The sequence below is a fragment of the Sander vitreus genome, chromosome 2 (genome assembly GCF_031162955.1).
Source record: "Sander vitreus isolate 19-12246 chromosome 2, sanVit1, whole genome shotgun sequence".
NCBI classification, from domain to species: domain Eukaryota; kingdom Metazoa; phylum Chordata; class Actinopteri; order Perciformes; family Percidae; genus Sander; species Sander vitreus.
This window is the reverse complement of record NC_135856.1, coordinates 1,122,034-1,140,828: the sequence shown is the minus strand read 5'-3', so window position 1 is coordinate 1,140,828 and position 18,795 is coordinate 1,122,034. Positions and strand designations below refer to the sequence as shown.

At 43.5% G+C, this 18,795-nt stretch overlaps 1 protein-coding gene and 1 pseudogene across 2 annotated transcripts in view; one reads left to right on the top strand and one right to left on the bottom strand.

Moving 5' to 3' along the window:
- Positions 1 to 1,237: 1,237 nt before the first annotated feature.
- LOC144531909 (uncharacterized) lies at positions 1,238 to 10,291 on the bottom strand (annotated as a pseudogene). Its single transcript, XR_013503264.1, has 3 exons — positions 10,126 to 10,291; positions 3,773 to 4,051; positions 1,238 to 3,394 (listed from the first exon to the last, which is right to left on the bottom strand). The product of XR_013503264.1 is annotated as an uncharacterized LOC144531909 (transcript).
- Positions 10,292 to 10,958: 667 nt separating this feature from the next.
- The window catches only part of LOC144530817 (uncharacterized), a 44,850-nt gene continuing 37,013 nt past the window's right edge, over positions 10,959 to 18,795 (top strand). The window contains exon 1 of the mRNA XM_078270572.1: positions 10,959 to 11,250. Within this exon, the coding sequence (XP_078126698.1) occupies positions 11,058 to 11,250 (193 nt within the window). The 5' untranslated portion in view covers positions 10,959 to 11,057. The remainder of the gene's footprint in view (positions 11,251 to 18,795) is intronic.

Below are 18,795 nucleotides of genomic sequence, written 5' to 3'. Positions count from 1 at the left end.
AGTACACAACAGGTGTCAAAGGATGAAAATGTCATTCTGAAGGAAAGCATTTCATTCTCAGGTTATGAGACCGTTCTGTGAGACAGCAAAGACAAGATGATCTGCAGCTTATAAGATATATTACTTTCTAACTCTCCCTACCTCCCTTTTCACAAACTTTGCACCCTGATTTTGGTCATTTAATGTTCCTGGGCTTTGAGAAGAACAGCTCTAATGCCCCTATAGTCTCGACCCCCCCACCCCTACCCTCTCAAATATTCTCATCGGATCTGCACAAATCACGTAGGTGACCCATTTTGGTTTCAAAAATGGCAAATTTCGCCGAAAGGTTAGGAGGTTACATGCCTGCCCACTGCCGCTGGGTCTAACGTTAGCGGTCCGCTGACCCATTGTCCCTAGGTCTAACGTTAGCGGTCCGCTGACCCATTGTCCCTGGGTCTAACGTTAGCGGTCCGCTGACCCATTGTCCCTGGGTCTAACGTTAGCGAACCGTTGACCCATTGTCCCTGGGTCTAACGTTAGCGAACCGTTGACCCATTGTCCCTGGGACTAACGTTAGCGAACCGTTGACCCATTGTCCCTAGGTCTAACGTTAGCGGTCCGCTGACCCATTGTCCCTGGGTCTAATGTTAGCGGCCCACTGACCCATTGTCCCTGGGTCTAACGTTAGCGGCCCACTGACCCATTGTCCCTGGGACTAACGTTAGCGGTCTGCTGACCAGTGGTCTTTCAACAAACAAACCGAGCTGCCTCGGACACATCAACTGACCACCGGTGATAGTGAGTCAAATAGACAACTGAATCTAAGTTTCATATGACTCTCTTCTTATACAGCGTTGTGGGCGGTGTCAGTTGGACACATTCACGGCCACAGTTACCTCATGTTCATTACATCTTTAGATGGACCTGAACTGGTGATATTTTTACTTCTAACAGTCCTCTAATCTTCCTTTTCTTAAGTACACCTAGGTCCTTGTGACCCAGACAATAACTACTAACGTACATGCTAGTCAACAGATGGTTTACTTCAAATGACTTCACTTTATTTCATCCTGGAGGGTACTGAGCATGTCCTGGTGTACCACACTGGTCATATCAAACTATTATACTGTATTTCTTTACTTTATTAGCTTTACCATGGCCTAATTAGTGGCATTGGAGACACTATACATGTCAAAAGACCTTAATCATGTTGGTGTCACTGATCATAGTACCTTGGAACATAGCAATGCACAAGTGAGTTTTTATAGTTTTATACAGATCATAATATGTCCATCTCAGCTTTGCTTCAAAGAGAAAACTCCTCTGCTCCCTGACAGGAAACACCTTGCTAGATTTGATTCAAAATCGATTTTCAATTCAAAAACGATTCTCGATTAAAAAAGATTATTCACAGTACGTACATGTAGTTACTTTTCCCGTGTGATTAAAGTAGCCATACAATTAAAAATTAATAAAAAGAAAATATGAATAGATTTTTGGAATTCTATAAATCGATTTTGAATCAGTAGAGCTTGAATCGCGATACGAATGTGAATCAATTTTTTTGCACACCTCTACAAAACATACGTTACTTAGAAAGAAGTGAATACATGTGTGGGCCCTATAAAATATCAGGAGGTTACATTACATTTGTCTGATTTCTTGATTATATGACAAGACAAAACAATATATAATAACATATTTAAAATAAGAGTGTACTTTTTCCTACCACACAATATAATGTCTCCTATCTAGATGTTGATATATAAAGATTTTTGTTTGATACTAGTTTTGCTTGGACTTAAAAAGGCACAAACGTTATTCCATGTCACCAGTCTCAGGTTCAGAAGTCTCTCCAGTCTGGACTTCAGTCTCTGGACATAAAAGTGGATGTGAGTTCCTGGCTGGTTCTGGTCCTCCACAGTCCTCTCCATCAGCTTCTGTTTCCATCTGACCAACACATTTATGTGTTCTGAGTTTAAACCGCTGGGCAAATCTTCCGTTACAAACTGAGCAGCTGAAAGGTTTTTCCCCTGTGTGGATTCTCACGTGCATCTTTAAAGCACTACTGTGTGTAAAATATTTCTTACAGTACAGTTCTTTCTTACAGTTCTTCTCCAGAATGAATCATCATGTGGTTCTTCAGGTATCCACCTTCAGTGAAAGCTCTACCACACTCAGAGAAGCTGAAAGGTTTCTCTCCTGTGTGGATTCTCATGTGTTTCTGTAAATCTCCACTCTGTGTAAAAGAAGTATTACAAACTGAGCAGCTAAAAGGCTTCTCTCCAGTGTGGATTCTCATGTGTTTCTGTAAATCTCCACTCTGTGTAAAAGATGTATTACAAACTGAGCAGCTAAAAGGCTTCTCTCCAGTGTGGATTCTCATGTGTCTTTGTAAATGTCCACTCTGTGTAAAATATTTCTTACAGACTGAGCAGCTGAAATGTTTTTCTCCTGTGTGGATTCTGATGTGTTTCTGTAAATCTCTCTGTGTAAAAGATGTATTACAAACTGAGCAGCTGAAAGCCTTTCTCTCCTGTATGAGTTCCAATGTGTGACCGTAAATGTTCACTCCTTGTAAAAGATGTATTACAAACTGAGCAGCTGAAAGATTTCTCTCCTGTATGAGTTCTCATGTGTTTCTTTAAATTTCCACTCTGTGTAAAATATTTCTTACAGACTGAGCAGCTGAAAGTTTTTTCTCCTGTATGAGTTATCCTGTGTCTTCTCAGACTTGAGTTGTCGTTAAATCTTTTCCCACACTCAGAGCAAATAAAAGGTTTCTCTCCTGTGTGGATTCTCATGTGTTTTTTTAAACTTCCACTCTGTGTAAAACTTTTCTCACAGACTGAGCAGCTGAAAAGTTTCTCTCCTGTGTGAGTTCTCATGTGTCTCTTCAGATCTGCCTTGTGGACAAATATTTTCCCACACTCAGAACAGCTGAATGTTTTCTTCCATCTTGAATCATGTTTCAGAGAGTTTAAAGCTGACTGAGGTTCTCTGGTCTCCTTCCAATCAGCACTGTTATCAGTCTCAGGTTCAGAAGAGTCTCCAGTCTGGTCTTCAGTCTCTGGTTGTAAAAGTGGATGTGGATGTGAGTTCCTGGCTGGTTCTGGTCCTCCACAGTCCTCTACATCAGCTTCTGTTGATGTAGAGGACTGAGTTTGTCTTTGATGAAGCTGTGAGAACTGAGCTTTCTCTTCATCATCTTCACTCTTCACAGGGACAGGAGTGAATGGGAACTTGGTGATATCAGCCTCCTCCAGCCCTTGAAGCTGCTCTCCCTCCTGACTGCTCCGCAGTTCCTCTTTAATGTGTGTGGGGGGCTCTGGCTCCTCCTGGTCCACACTGGAGCTACACCCCTGCTGCTCAGGGGGAACCTCTTCTTTAACCACCAACAGCTGCTGAACATCTGAAGGAAACACACAGAGAGAGAGACAATAACACAGACACAGAGAGACAGCATCAACAGTACATTCAAATCTCTTTACGTGGTAAAAAAACTGGTATTTCATGTTTCTGTATTCTAACTTTCATCCCTAGTGCTGTAAAGACTGACAATTATACCTGAGGCTTATCTCACTCTTATTTAATTTTCTGGTCCCCAAGTTCCCCAAGTCTCCATTCTGGAGCCTCTTCTGTTTAACATCTACATGCTTCCACTGGCTCAGATAACAGAAGACAGTTGCACTGATTATTTGTCTGTAAGCGTGATCACGTAAACACACAATCACATGACTTCTTAAACCTGACGGAGGTTCTCCTCTCTCCTTCACAACGTCACTTTTACCTTCTGTTTCCATGTGTTGAGTTTGTCTCTGATGAAACTGTGAGGACTGAGCTTTCTCTTTATCATCTTCACTCTTCACAGGGACAGGAGTGAATGGGAACTTGGTGATATCAGCCTCCTCCAGCCCTTGAAGCTGCTGTCCCTCCTGACTGCTCCACAGTTCCTCCTGTTCCTCTTTAATGTGTGGGGGGGGCTCTGGCTCCTGCTGGTCCACACTGGAGCTACATTCCTGCTGCTCCCCTTCACCAACAATCACTTCTAGAACGTCTGGAGTTAAAGCTGAAACACAGACAGACATACATTAAATACCAGTCTCAACAATACTTTGCTAATTAGCTGAGATCACTCTGATGTGGACACCGCCCCACAATGAAATCATCCGATTTATCCCAGGTCCCCAAAGATCATCATACAAAACTGAGCTTCCAAAACCCTTAAAAAAACGCATGCCTCCACTCGGCTCTGGCTGTAAAAGCTGTGCCGTTCTGTGGAAGGAAAGATAACTTTGCTGCACCAGATCAGACAGCAGGGGTGCAGACTACGACCAAATACTCGTATTTTACAACCAACAGCTGTCAATCAAGGTATACTACAGAGGTCTGTGGGTTAGATCGCCTTGAAAGTGAACAATCATAGGAGGGCCAGTGCCTCCTTGGTTTCCGCCGCCAAAGTGTCAAAAGTCAGTTTCATTCACACGTGCAAAATCAACTTGGAGAGCAGAGTTTACCTGCGAGAACATGTATGCCTTCCAGCACTCACAAAGCGGACATTCTGTGGCGCATGGTGGCTGCTCTGTACGCGTGCTGCTTAACCCTTCTCCCTTTGTTTTGTTTTAAAAGGGATATTTTTTTTAGAAATTGCTGGCTTCTAGGCCGAGAAAAGCCAGAAAATGTGTTTTTGGCTCATGTGGATGAAAGACACCAAATCCCAGAATGCACTTGCTTTGCTGCTTTAGCGTCTACTCCCAAGCCACGCCTACCGTTTACAGACAGTGAGACAGTCAACTCAACTTAAGTGTGTTTTATTGTCATTTCAATTATATACACAAAACGTTTCACCGTAGCTCAAGTGGTTACACAATTAAAATATATAAAAACGACATTATATAAAAACGACATACGAAACAGGCTACATTGAGTGCACGCACATTATATGCTCCGTAAAGTTCAGCTAACACATAGCTACTAGCATTAGCGCTTGGTGGGCTGTTAATACAGTATAAACACAGCCGTAAATTTGCATGGAATGTAGAATGGTCGGCATTTAACAGTCACAAACTCCACCAGTGGTTAGCAGTTAGTTGGATACAAGTACCCCATTTCTGCACCAGGCAGTCCGTGTAAACACAGCCCACCTCGACTAGCTAGTCTTACCCGGCGACAGAGCAGCTGGCCTGGTATCTATTTAAAAGTTTTCTGCTGAGAAGCCAATAAGCGAGGATTCAAGAAGGCTGACGCTTGTTTTGCCTCAGCAATCTTCTGAGAAAGACGACAGTCCAACCCCCTATGGGCTGGTTGAAAACATGCGGAAGTAGCTCCTACTACTGGCTGTAGTCCATTGCCTCTGGGCAAAAATACCTCAGATGACGGAAAATGACGATTTTTGCTGGTGAGCATGTTTTATCACACTCGCGAGATATGACATAATCGTGACTTCATAGAAAACCTCGTTTTGTATGAAAACATGCAACTGATTAAGACACAGACATTAAAAGAGTAGCTTCTTATTGTCTGTATTGCTGCTGCGCATGCTCTCTACTTATTTTACAATCCTCTTGTCAGAATGTTTTTCTGCCACAAACGCAAATGTTCCTTCGGGTAAACTTGCCATAAAACGCTGCGGCTTGTTGGTCTGATGTGCAGAATCAGGTTACTGCCGGGGCGGAGGGATTATGCTCCGGATGTGGGCTGCGCACTGGATCACAGGTGTCCTCCTGTGTTGCGTGGTGGCACAATGGCCCAGCGATCAGGAGTACAATAATATGTTTATCCACTACAATTATCCATGTTAACACGGACATCTGCGTTCAGACAGCCTGCGTTGGCCGTCAGACGGTCCGGCAAAAACGGAGGTCTTTCCATCCATGTTGAATGGGAGTAATGCGTTTAGGCTGTGGCGGGGGTTGCTGCAGGGGGCCAATCATGTAACACAGATCAGACTTGTGGGTGTGTTTTGAGGGGGTGTGAGAGTCCCGGACAGGAAACAGGAAACTTCACTGCCTCTATCTCTACCACAAGAAAGTTTCTAAACACCAAACACAAACTCTGAACTACCCGGGAGTTTGAGGAACAGCTGACTGTTTCCTCAGTCCCTCCGTCTCTTTTCTTTCTCTCTTTCTCTGAGAAATGAAGCTGCCTTCAAGTGTTCTCGGAAACGTCCAGATCTATAAACCATCTGACGGAAAACAGGAACTGTGAAATATAAAGTCTACTTGTGCTATGTTGGGGGGTTAAAGAACACAACAGGACGTCACACAGATGGGACAATTAATGACACTCCCTCCGCCACACAACCCCGTGGAGAATCACACCATCACTTCTTTGGTGTGAATGCACACTTAAGCTGCTATGAGAGACGCCGTTACGCCGGTGTTTCCCTCACACTGAGCTCACTGATTTAGTTATGTGGTGGAGTTTCGTATCCAGACTGGAGCCGAGTTTGGCAAATACTGCTTCACTTCTCTTAGCTACCAGACCATCATCTATCTCCTCGTCTTCCACCATTTTGTCAGGTCTGCTGGTCCCGGCTGAGTTTTTTCAGATTCGGGTCACAGGACTTGTTTGTTTTCAGGTGCGCGATCACAGAAGGCTTGTATCACGTGGACACGTTGACAGTGTTGTTGTCATTACTTAGAATTCCTCATGGGGGGGACAGAAACTACGCACTGTAGCAGGGATTCTCAAACTTTATATTCAAAAGGTCTAAATCGGATTTATATACAAGGTCAAAGGTCGGAAAGTTTGGTGATAAGAAATTTACTTTTATTAAACTTGCTGATAACTTACAAGCAATACGTTTGTTAGGTTAATTCAAGTTTAAGGCAGTCAGATAAAACCTACATTCAAGCCTGGTGGAAAAAATGTTTGACTGCAATCTGTTGCCTAAATTAAATCAACTCTAACTTTAAAAGCAACATACATTAAAGTGTTAGAAATTTTCAAAATACATTCCAAACTAGTGCAAAAGAAATGGCGCTGTCTGCCCCAAAATGGTTGCTTTTGAACCTAAGCAGCTCCAACATTTATGATAAAATGTACAGGTGTACAGTATAGTTCAACAATCTTCACTGAAAGTTTAGTTTTGCCAATACTGAACGTGAACGCCAGCTGACCTATAACTCTGTAATATTAAACATGTAGCATAGCCTGTTATCAGACAGTTAACTCTGTAATATTAAACATGTAGCATAGCCTGTTATCAGACAGTAAACTCTGTAATATTAAACATGTAGCATAGCCTGTTATCAGACATTAAACTCTGTAATATTAAACATGTAGCATAGCCTGTTATCAGACAGTTAACTCGGTAATATTAAACATGTAGCATAGCCTGTTATCAGACAGTTAACTCTGTAATATTAAACATGTACCATAGCCTGTTATCAGACAGTTAACTCTGTAATATTAAACATGTAGCATAGCCTGTTATCAGACAGTTAACTCTGTAATATTAACCATGTAGCATAGCCTGTTATCAAACAGTTAACGCTGTAATATTAACCATGTAGCATAGCCTGTTATCAGACAGTTAACTCTGTAATATTAACCATGTAGCATAGCCTGTTATCAGACAGTTAACTCTGTAATATTAAACATGTAGCATAGCCTGTTATCAGACAGTAAACTCTGTAATATTAAACATGTAGCATAGCCTGTTATCAGACAGTTAACTCTGTAATATTAAACGTGTAGCATAGCCTGTTATCAGACAGTTAACTCTGTAATATTAAACATGTAGCATAGCCTGTTATCAGACAGTTAACTCTGTAATATTAAACATGTAGCATAGCCTGTTATCAGACAGTTAACTCTGTAATATTAAACATGTAGCATAGCCTGTTATCAGACAGTAAACTCTGTAATATTAAACGTGTAGCATAGCCTGTTATCAGACAGTAAACTCTGTAATATTAAACATGTAGCATAGCCTGTTATCAGACAGTAAACTCTGTAATATTAAACGTGTAGCATAGCCTGTTATCAGACAGTTAACTCTGTAATATTAAACATGTAGCATAGCCTGTTATCAGACAGTTAACTCTGTAATATTAAACATGTAGCATAGCCTGTTATCAGACAGTTAACTCTGTAATATTAAACATGTAGCATAGCCTGTTATCAGACAGTTAACTCTGTAATATTAAACATGTAGCATAGCCTGTTATCAGACAGTTAACTCTGTAATATTAAACGTGTAGCATAGCCTGTTATCAGACAGTAAACTCTGTAATATTAAACATGTACCATAGCCTGTTATCAGACAGTTAACTCTGTAATATTAAACGTGTAGTATAGCCTGTTATCAGACAGTAAACTCTGTAATATTAAACATGTAGCATAGCCTGTTATCAGACAGTAAACTCTGTAATATTAAACATGTAGCATAGCCTGTTATCAGACAGTTCACTCTGTAATATTAAACATGTAGCATAGCCTGTTATCAGACAGTTAACTCTGTAATATTAAACATGTAGCATAGCCTGTTATCAGACAGTTAACTCTGTAATATTAAACATGTAGCATAGCCTGTTATCAGACAGTTAACTCGGTAATATTAAACATGTAGCATAGCCTGTTATCAGACCTTAACTCGGTAATATTAAACATGTAGCATAGTCTGTTATCAGACAGTTAACTCTGTAATATTAAACATGTAGCATAGCCTGTTATCAGACAGTTAACTCTGTAATATTAAACATGTAGCATAGCCTGTTATCAGACAGTTAACTCTGTAATATTAAACGTGTAGCATAGCCTGTTGTCAGACCTATAACTCAGTAATATTATCCGCATGACACATGTTAAAATCCAGCGCTAATACGGCACCGGTGCCAAACCGACCGCTATCTACCGGACGGAATAGCAACGCGGATTTCGGTGCAACTTAAATGCTCTCTGATGCTCCGAAAACAGACGTTAGAGGAAACAGAAGCATCGCTGCATGTGACGCTAGTTAACACTAATAACACGTTACACTTGGCAGCAGGTAACGTGTATGTTAGACTACCGTTAGCTAGCAGATGGATTAAACACGCTTTAAATGCTGACAGCTAAACGGTGTAAAAGTGTGACTGTATTTCACTGTAGAGGATTCCAACAGCAGGACGTACAACAGTCTGCTGCTAAAGCTATGAGCTAAAAGACACAAACTAGCTCTATGGTCACTGCTGTTGTTAGAAAAACAACACACACACACACACACACACACACACACACACACACACACACACACACACACACACACACACACACACACACACACACATATACACACATATCACACATATACACACATATACACACATACACACACACACACACACACACACACACACACACACACATACACACACACACACTTCTCCAATTTCCTGTTCCCAAAAGTTACAAATCAACACTTTGGTCAACTGATGGACTGATTTATATTTATTAATAAATGATATGTATGGATATATTTTAGATTATTATAACATGTGACACCCTCCCCCCTTTGAAGTTGATTCATTTCTTCTTCCAGCTTTGACAGCATCACAGATTAAGCCTTCAACTTTTCAGAAATATATATTTCAGCTGGTAGCTTCTTATGTAGCCTGGCATAGTCAGACTCAGTCTGGAACCTCCCAGTCAACAACTTCCTTAGAAAACTGGCTGTTACTGGATGTACTGGCCCTTTAAAAAGGTATTTCAACAGGTAGAAAGTTCAGCGTGGGCTATAATCTGTCAGCTAAAAGCCTCAGGAATAAAATCTAGTCATTTTGAGGCACAAACAACCTTTTTAAACACAAGACAGAAGCTGCAATCACTTTTTGGCCAGTGGAAAAAAGACTGGATGGTTATAATGTAGGCAGCGCTGGAATGTAACTAAGTACATTTACGCCAGTACTTGTACAATGTTGAGGTACTTGTACTTTATTTGAGTCTTTTCTTTTCATGCCACTGATATTAGTACTTTAACTGCAGTAAAGGGTCTGAATACTTCTTCCAGAACTGAATCTAGGACAGCGGATGTTGTTCTTGCAGCTGAAGGACTGTGAGGATATAAAAACACGTTAGCTTCAGGAGCTAGCTGCATGCGGCTAACAGGCTAACGTTAGCTTAGCGTGATTATGAGAGCAGTTAGATTGTCAGACTAACCTTCTCCCCGCAGCTTGGTCTCCTCCGTGTGTTCCCGGTGTCGCTCCATCTCTGATCAACAAACTAAGAAACGCTGTTTGGGATTCCCTGATCTGGATTCAGCTAACGGCTTCTCTCCTCACTGCTCCCGCTGCTCAGCACGGGGAAACAACAACAAACACCACTTCCGGGGGAACCGCTGTCAAAATAAAAGCCCCGTTATTCTATTTTCACTTTTTTTGTTTTGATTTCTTTCATGAGGATATATTTTATTATTTTAAAAACCCTGTTTTACTGTTGTAACTTTTTAAACAGTAAAGATTATTAGAAAAACTGATGGATTAATTTATATTTATTTAGATATGTTTATAGCCTTTGTTTGATAACCTACATTTGATGTATTACTTGAGTTGAACACACACACACACACACACACACACACACACACACACACACACACACATGCCCACACAAACACACACGCGCACACAAATGCACACACACACACACACACGCCCAAACAAACGCACGAACACTCACACACACGCATGCACACATGCACACACACACACACATATACACACGCACACACACACACACACACACACATATACACACGCACACACACACACACACACATATACACACACATACACACACACGGACACACAGAAACACACCACACGCACACACGAACGCACGCACACACACACACACACACACACACACACACACACACACAGACAGACATTTATATTCCTGCGTGTTTTTCAGAGGAAACCTGGAACACTCAGCAACTGGAACACTTCCGGACTTTTATTTTGAAGCTCAGCAACTGCTCTACACCGGAAGCTATAGTCTTTGCTGCGGCTAACTTCACACTTTGAACAAGATGGCGTCTAGCAGAAAGGTGTGTTAGCAGAGTCTCTCTGTTGTGTTGAGAAAGAGGTAAAATGTGTAAAGTCCAGATACTGAGAGCGTTGGTGGAGCAGCGACTAACTGCGGCTGCTGAAGAGATATTTGGGCTGTTTGAAAGAACGATAGCAGAGTACGAGGAGGAACTTTGTCGTTCAAAAGAGGAGAACGAGCGACAACGGGAGCTGCTGGACGCTGTTTTCAACCCTCAGCTTCGGTTCCACAGAGCAGGTTTGTTCATTAAACCTTCAGTTGATCTTTCTCTCCTTCCTGTCATCTGTTCTCTCAGCAACCATATGACAGGAAGTATTTAAATAAGCATTTGTTAGTAAGATCTATTGTAACAGGCCTTCGCCAAACCCACCATACTCCATGTAAATAATCAGTACTTTTATCATCGTAAAACACACTGCATTCAAAGTGGCTAGAAACACAATAAAACTATCAAAAGCTTCTTTCTTGGTTCATCTTTCCACTGTTCCAACAATCACCACTCTGGTTTGGTTGATATAAACTCTTAATTCACCCATTTACATGTGGAAATATGCTGGCTCTATACACGCTAAAAGTACTGATTATTTACATGGAGTCTGGTTCTTATTTAATAGTTATTCCCTTAGGACTGTATAGGTGATGGTTACATAGAATCAGAATTAGAAAAGCTTTATTGCCAAGTACGTTTTTTACACATACAAGGAATTTGTTTTGGTGTTGTAGGTGCACGTCACACATTCTGTAAAATAAGTTAAACAAGCAGGTTAAACAGAACAAACAATATAAGTATAAATATATGTGTGTATATATATGTGTGTATATATATGTGTATATACACACACAGAATGTATTAAAAATAAGAGAGTAATAGTTAAGATAAAAAGAGCAGATTAAGTACAGTGGCATGTAGAGCCAGAGGGGGGGTGTGGAGAGAGTCAGGTGGTTTCCGGGCCTTGTTGAAAAGGCTAGTGGCCGAGGGGAAAAAACTGTCCTTGTGACGTGAGGTTTTGGTCCTGATGGACCTCAGCCTCCTGCCAGAGGGGAGTGGCTCAAAGAGTTTGTGGGAGGGGTCGGCCACAATCTTTCCAGCAAGCTTCAGAGTCCTGGTGGCGTAAAGGTCCTGGAGCGGCGGCAGATTGCAGCCAATCACCTTCTCAGCTGACCGAATGACACGCTGCAGTCTGCCCTTGTCCTAGCAGTGGCAGCAGCGTACCAGATGGTGATGGAGGATGTAAGGATGGACTCAATGATGGCTGTGTAGAAGTGCACCATCATTGTTTTTGGCAGGTTGAATTTCTTCAGCTGCTGCAGGAAGTACATCATCTGTTGTGCTTTCTTGACGAGGGAGCTGATGTTCAGCTCCCACTTGAGGTCCTGGGAGATGGTAGTTCCCAGGAAGCGGGAAGACTCCACAGTGTTAATTGTGGAGCCACAGAGGGTGATGGGGGCAGGTGGGGCTGAGTTCCTCATGAAGTCGTCAACCATCTCCACTGTCTTTAGAGCATTGAGCTCTAGGTTGTTTTGCTTGCACCAGGTGGTCAGCCTCCCACCTGTAGGCGGACTCGTCACCATCAGAGATGAGTCCGATGAGGGAGGTGTCGTCCGCAAACTTCAGAAGCTTGACAGATTGGTGACTAGAGGTGCAGCTGTTGGTGTACAGGGAGAAGAGCAGAGGAGAAAGAACGCAGCCCTGAGGGGATCCGGTGCTGATGGTCTGTGAGTTGGAGAAGTCTTTCCCCAGCTTCACATGCTGCTTCCTGTCAGACAGGAAGTCAGTGATCCACCTGCAGGTGGAGTCAGGCACACCAAGCTGGGAGAGTTTCTCCTGAAGCAGAGCGGGGATGATGGTGTTAAAGGCAGAGCTGAAGTCCACAAACAGGATCCTGGCGTAGGTTCCTGCGGAGTCCAGGTGCCGGAGGATTTAGTGGAGGGCCAGGTTGACTGCATCGTCTATAGACCTATTGGCTCTGTAGGCAAACTGCAGGGGGTCCAGGAGGGGGTCGGTGATGGCTTTGAGGTGAGAAAGCACAAGGCGCTCAAAGGACTTCATAACCACAGAGGTCAGGGCGACGGGTCTGAAGTCATTAAGTCCTGTTGTCCTTGGCTTCTTGGGAACAGGGATGATTGTTGAGGTCTTGAAACAGGCTGGCACGTGACATGTCTCCAGTGAGGTGTTAAAAATGTCTGAACACTGGAGACAGCTGGTCAGCACAGTGCTTCAAGCTAGATGGGGAGACAGCATCCGGTCCAGCAGCTTTCCTGGGGTTCTGTCTCCTGAACAGTCTGTTGATGTCTTCCTCATTGATGGAGAGAGTCGTCACTGAGGTGGGTGGGGAGATGGAGGTGATGCACTGTAGCTGGAGCTGTTGGGAGGTGTCGCGGGGGATGGTGTCAGGGAAGACCCTTTGTTGGGAGGTGTTGAGGGGGATGGTGTCAGGACCGACCCATTGTCCATCAAAGCGACAGTAGAAGTCGTTCAGGTCGTTGGCTAGGCGTCGGTCGTTGGTGGAGTGGGAGACTTTGGGCTTGAAGCTGGTGATCTGTTTGAGCCCTCTCCAGACAGAAGCAGAGTCGTTCGCTGAGAACTGGTGTTGGAGTTTCTCAGAGTACCGTTGTTTAGCCTCTTTCACCGCCTTGCTAAACTTGTACTTTGCTTCTTTAAGCCTGTCTTTGTCCCCACTCCTGAACGCGTCTGCCTTATCCAACCTTAGCCTTCTGAGTTTGGCTGTGAACCAGGGTTTGTCATTGTTGAAACTCACCCTGGTGCATGATGGAACACAGCAGTCCTCACAGAAGCTGATGTATGACGTCACAGCCTCTGTGTACTCATCCAGACTGTTGGTAGCAGTCCTGAACACATCCCAGTCAGTAGAGTCCAAACATGACTGGAGATCCTCCACAGCTACACTGGTCCACTTCCTTGATGTCCTCACTACAGGTTTGCAGAGCTTAAGTTTCTGCCTGTAGGCGGAGATCAGGTGGACCATGACGTGGTCAAATAGTCCCAGTGCAGCACGGGGGACGGCGTGATAAGCATCCCCGACTGTGGTGTAACAGTGATCCAGAATGTTCTCCTCTCTGGTTGGGCATTTAATATGCTGTCTATATTTAGGTAGTACATGAGTGAGGTTTCCTTTGTTAAAGTCTCCAAGGACAATAACTAGGGAGTCCGAGTTGGTCTGCTCCACACACAGTATCTGGTCGGCGAGCATGCGCTGTGCGTCCTGCACGTTGGCCTGTGGCGGCATGTAAACACCGACCAGAATGAATGAATGGAACTGACGGGGTAAATAAAAAGGCTTACAGTTTATGATGAAAGATTCCAGGTCAGGAGAACAATGCTGCTGGATCACTGTCACGTCGTTGCACCAACCGCTGTTGATGTAGAAAGAGAGTCCTCCACCTTTAGTTTTGCCGGAGAGGTACGTGTCTCTGTCCGCTCTGTAGAGTTGGAAGCCTGCCAGCTGCAGCGCAGAGTCCGGTATTAATCCACAGAGCCACGTCTCCGTGAAGCACAAAACAGTAGATGAAGAAAAGTCCCTGTTTCCCCCCAACAGCAGTTGTAATTCTTCCAGTTTGTTGGGCAGTGAACGCACGTTAGAGAGAAATATGCCCGGTAACAGTGTGCGTAATCCTCGCTGGCGGAGACGCACCAGCGCACCGGCCCGTTTCCCTCTCCTCCGACGTTTCGCTGCGTGAGCAAAGGTGAGCGCACCTTTGACTAGACTGTCCAAAATTTCCAGTGTAGGGAGAAGAAAAGTAGGAAATAAATCCTCTGGCGTTGTTCCCCTGATGTTCAAGAGCTCTTCTCTGGAGAAAGAGATCCGGGTATCATCATAGTAATGATGTTCACCTTGGAACACAACAGCACAGTATTCTAACCACTGAGGGGTTGTGTGTGTGTGTGTGTGTTTGTGTGTGTGTGTCTATAACGAGAACATATACAAGATACAAAAACATAATGAGAATTCAAGTAACCATATACTTAGCTTAAATGGCTTATTTCTAGCAATAGTCAATTCATCATTATCTGGAAAGAAATGTCACTGCTTTCTCCATTACGTTGCAATAAAAATAGACATCCATGTCATTTACATAGGAGACTGTCAACATTGTCCAAATACAACAGTCTTACTAGAACTAGAGAGGAACAGCTAAACTAGCAAGATTCAACAGGTTTACTGTCAAATGTACAGTAAAGACAACTTACACCATGCAATGAAAAGTTAGCTTTGCTAGTCTTCATTACACAACGAATGAAATTAAGTTAAAAACAAACAATGAAAAAGTTTGAAAAAGATATAAAAAATGGAGATAAGAATATGGATAAAGTGCACTGTGCCTAGACAGCTCTGTATGTGGTGTCAGTTTAGGAGGAGAGGATGGAGGATAGAGTGTGTGTGGGGGATATTGCAGTGTTTAGGAAGGGAGGATGGAGTGTGTGTGTGGGGATACTGCAGTGTTTAGGAAGGGAGGATACAGTGTGTGTGTGGGGGATATTGCAGTGTTTAGGAAGGGAGGATACAGTGTGTGTGTGTGTGTGTGTGTGTGTGTGTGGGGATATTGCAGTGTTTAGGAAGGGAGGATAGAGAGTGTGTGGGGGGGGGGATATTGCAGTGTTTAGGAAGAGAGGATGGAGAGTGTGTGGGGGGATATTGCAGTGTTCAGGAGTCTGATGGCCTGTGGATAGAAGCTGGTTGTGAGTCTTGTTGTCTGTGCTTTCATACTCCTGTAGGGCCTTCCTGAGGGCAGGAGAGTGAAGAGACTGTGTTGTTTTTAATGATGTTGTGGGTCCTCCTGATGATCCTGGTGATGTACATGTCCTGTAGTGATGTGAAGGCTGCTCCACAGATGAGTTGTGCCATTTTTATAACACGTTGAAGAGTCTTCCTGTCCCGAGCAGAAGCACAGCTTGATTGAGAATCTTGCATCCTCTCTACGTTCAATGTGCAGGAAAACATGAAGGGCAAACAAGGCACAACATGGACAACAAGTAGTCCCAAAGGGAAGTATCTGCCACTCATAGATTTCAGGGGGCTCATCTGTTTTCATGTTGCGCCAAAGAAACCTCAGGAGGGGTTTGTCTTCAGGTAGGATGCACATCTGATGAAACATGACCTTTCTGTCACTGACTGGGACACTGTCCCCTGAAGTGCAGCAACGCACTAACAATTGAGGGACTCAAGGCAGGACCAGGCAACAGAAATTCACTGAGGTTAAGTCCCTTGTAGTGAAAGACTACCCTTTTTTTCCATTGTGCTGGACCATGTAGTGAGGTATGCACCAGCTTTCCTTGCTCTGAGAGGCAGCTTGCAGTTTGACTACAACACCAGAGGTTTCCAATTTATTCTTTGCAGTGTAAGCAGCAGCCCTTTCTGGATCTTTAGCAAGGTGTTTCCCAGTACTCCTGAGGCTTAGCATTACTGCTTCTTAAAATGCCTATAAATATCCTTTGTCTTTAGCAGTGGTGTGGTATGCATTTGCACCCCTTTTATGGTCACTCCCTTGGTCCTGGCTTAATGTAGGTGTATTGCTGCCTTGTCTTCCTTTGACCTTGTCACTTCCTTTTTACTTTTATAAGTATAAGTTTTATGAGTGTCAACTTGCCAAACCTTCCCAACATTTTTCTGCAACTCACCTGACAAGGGGCTGAGAGATGTAAAGAGGCATTACTGAGACAGTAATTGTGCCTCAAGCATCTTTGCCAGCCCTTGAAGTGTCCCTCCCAGCTGTGTTCTGATGGCCACCGGCCCTCCTGGTGGTCCTAAGATGCAAATGCTGTGTGAAAGGAAATTGTCAAAGTTAATACCTGTGGGCGTGGGCTCTGCAGGCTGAGATAAGCAATAGTCTCTCCCCGACTCCCCGGTTGTAGGGGGAAGTCCACACTGTGGCAAATGAGCAGCTGATTTTTTCTTTGATTTTTTTTCATTTTTGTTTAAGTTTTATATCTTAAGTTTGTATTTCTATACATTTTATCTATCAGAACTTTTATATATTTTGATGTTCCTCGGTTCTGTTGTGACAATAAAACAAACAAGTTTATTTTTAAACTGCATTATCATATTATTTTAGTGAGGACTCATAAATAACTACAAATAACTAAAGTTATGGAAAAGTTTGTTACGCGTTTCTGGATTTAAAAAAAAAATGTATATATTGGTCGATATATCGGATTTTTAAATCGCCAAATATTTGTATCGATATCGGCCTTAAAAATCCTTTATCGGTCGGGCTCTAGTATTCACTTAGGACCGTATAGGTGATGATTACATAAAGGGATGTATTGCTTGGGGAAAGAAATAACACCGATTGCCCCATTAAGTTGCAATAAAAACAGACATCCATGTCATTTACATAGCATAATGTCAACATTGTCCAAATACAACAGTTTTACTAGAAATATAAAGCATTAGGAAGCCACATGGTGATTAGATTAGCTCTGCATCAACAAATGTCTCAGTGAAAGACTGAAAAATGACAGGTTTTAGTCACAGTTCATCAGAGACACAACTTTAACCATTTGAATGCAGTGAAGTCCACTTCACACTCTGTTATTCTGACGTGTCCCTTGTTGATGCCTCTTAATTACCGACTGCGCCACTTTGTGCTCAACAGCGCAGTTGCATTATTTCACCACAAGAAGGCCCTAATATGTCAGTCAACAGCCTTTCCAACCGTTTCCCAAGGCTGAAAAGGAAAACTAGTAGTGTAGATGTAACCTAAGTAACTGACTGAACAACCACTATTTCTTTATAACCATCACAATCCAGGTGATAAGATACAATTCCACAACATTTCTCTGTATGTTTCCTGCAGATGTTGAGCAGCTGTTAGTGGGTAAAGAAGAGGTTCCACCTGAACAGCAGGAGTGTAGCTCCAGTGTGGACCAGGAGGAGCCAGAGCCCCCCCCACACATTAAAGAGGAACAGGAGGAACTGAGGAGCAGTCAGGAGGGAGAGCAGCTTCAAGGGCTGGAGGAGGCTGATATCACCAAGTTCCCATTCACTCCTGTCCCTGTGAAGAGTGAAGATGATGAAGAGGAAGCTCAGTCCTCACAGCTTCATCAAAGACAAACTCAACACATGGAAACAGAAGCTGAGTTCTCCTCTCTGGTTGGGCATTTAATATGCTGTCTATATTTAGGTAGTACATGAGTGAGGTTTCCTTTGTTAAAGTCTCCAAGGACAATAACTAGGGAGTCCGAGTTGGTCCGCTCCACACACAGTATCTGGTCGGCGAGCATGCGCTGTGCGTCCTGCACGTTGGCCTGTGGCGGCATGTAAACACCGACCAGAATGAATGAATGGAACTGACGGGGTAAATAAAAAGGCTTACAGTTTATGATGAAAGATTCCAGGTCAGGAGAACAATGCTGCTGGATCACTGTCACGTCGTTGCACCAACCGCTGTTGATGTAGAAACAGAGTCCTCCACCTTTAGTTTTGCCGGAGAGGTCCGTGTCTCTGTCCGCTCTGTAGAGTTGGAAGCCTGCCAGCTGCAGCGCAGAGTCCGGTATTAATCCACAGAGCCACGTCTCCGTGAAGCACAAAACAGTAGATGAAGAAAAGTCCCTGTTTCCCCCCCCAACAGCAGTTGTAATTCTTCCAGTTTGTTGGGCAGTGAACGCACGTTAGAGAGAAATATGCCCGGTAACAGTGTGCGTAATCCTCGCTGGCGGAGACGCACCAGCGCACCGGCCCGTTTCCCTCTCCTCCGACGTTTCGCTGCGTGAGCAAAGGTGAGCGCACCTTTGACTAGACTGTCCAAAATTTCCAGTGTAGG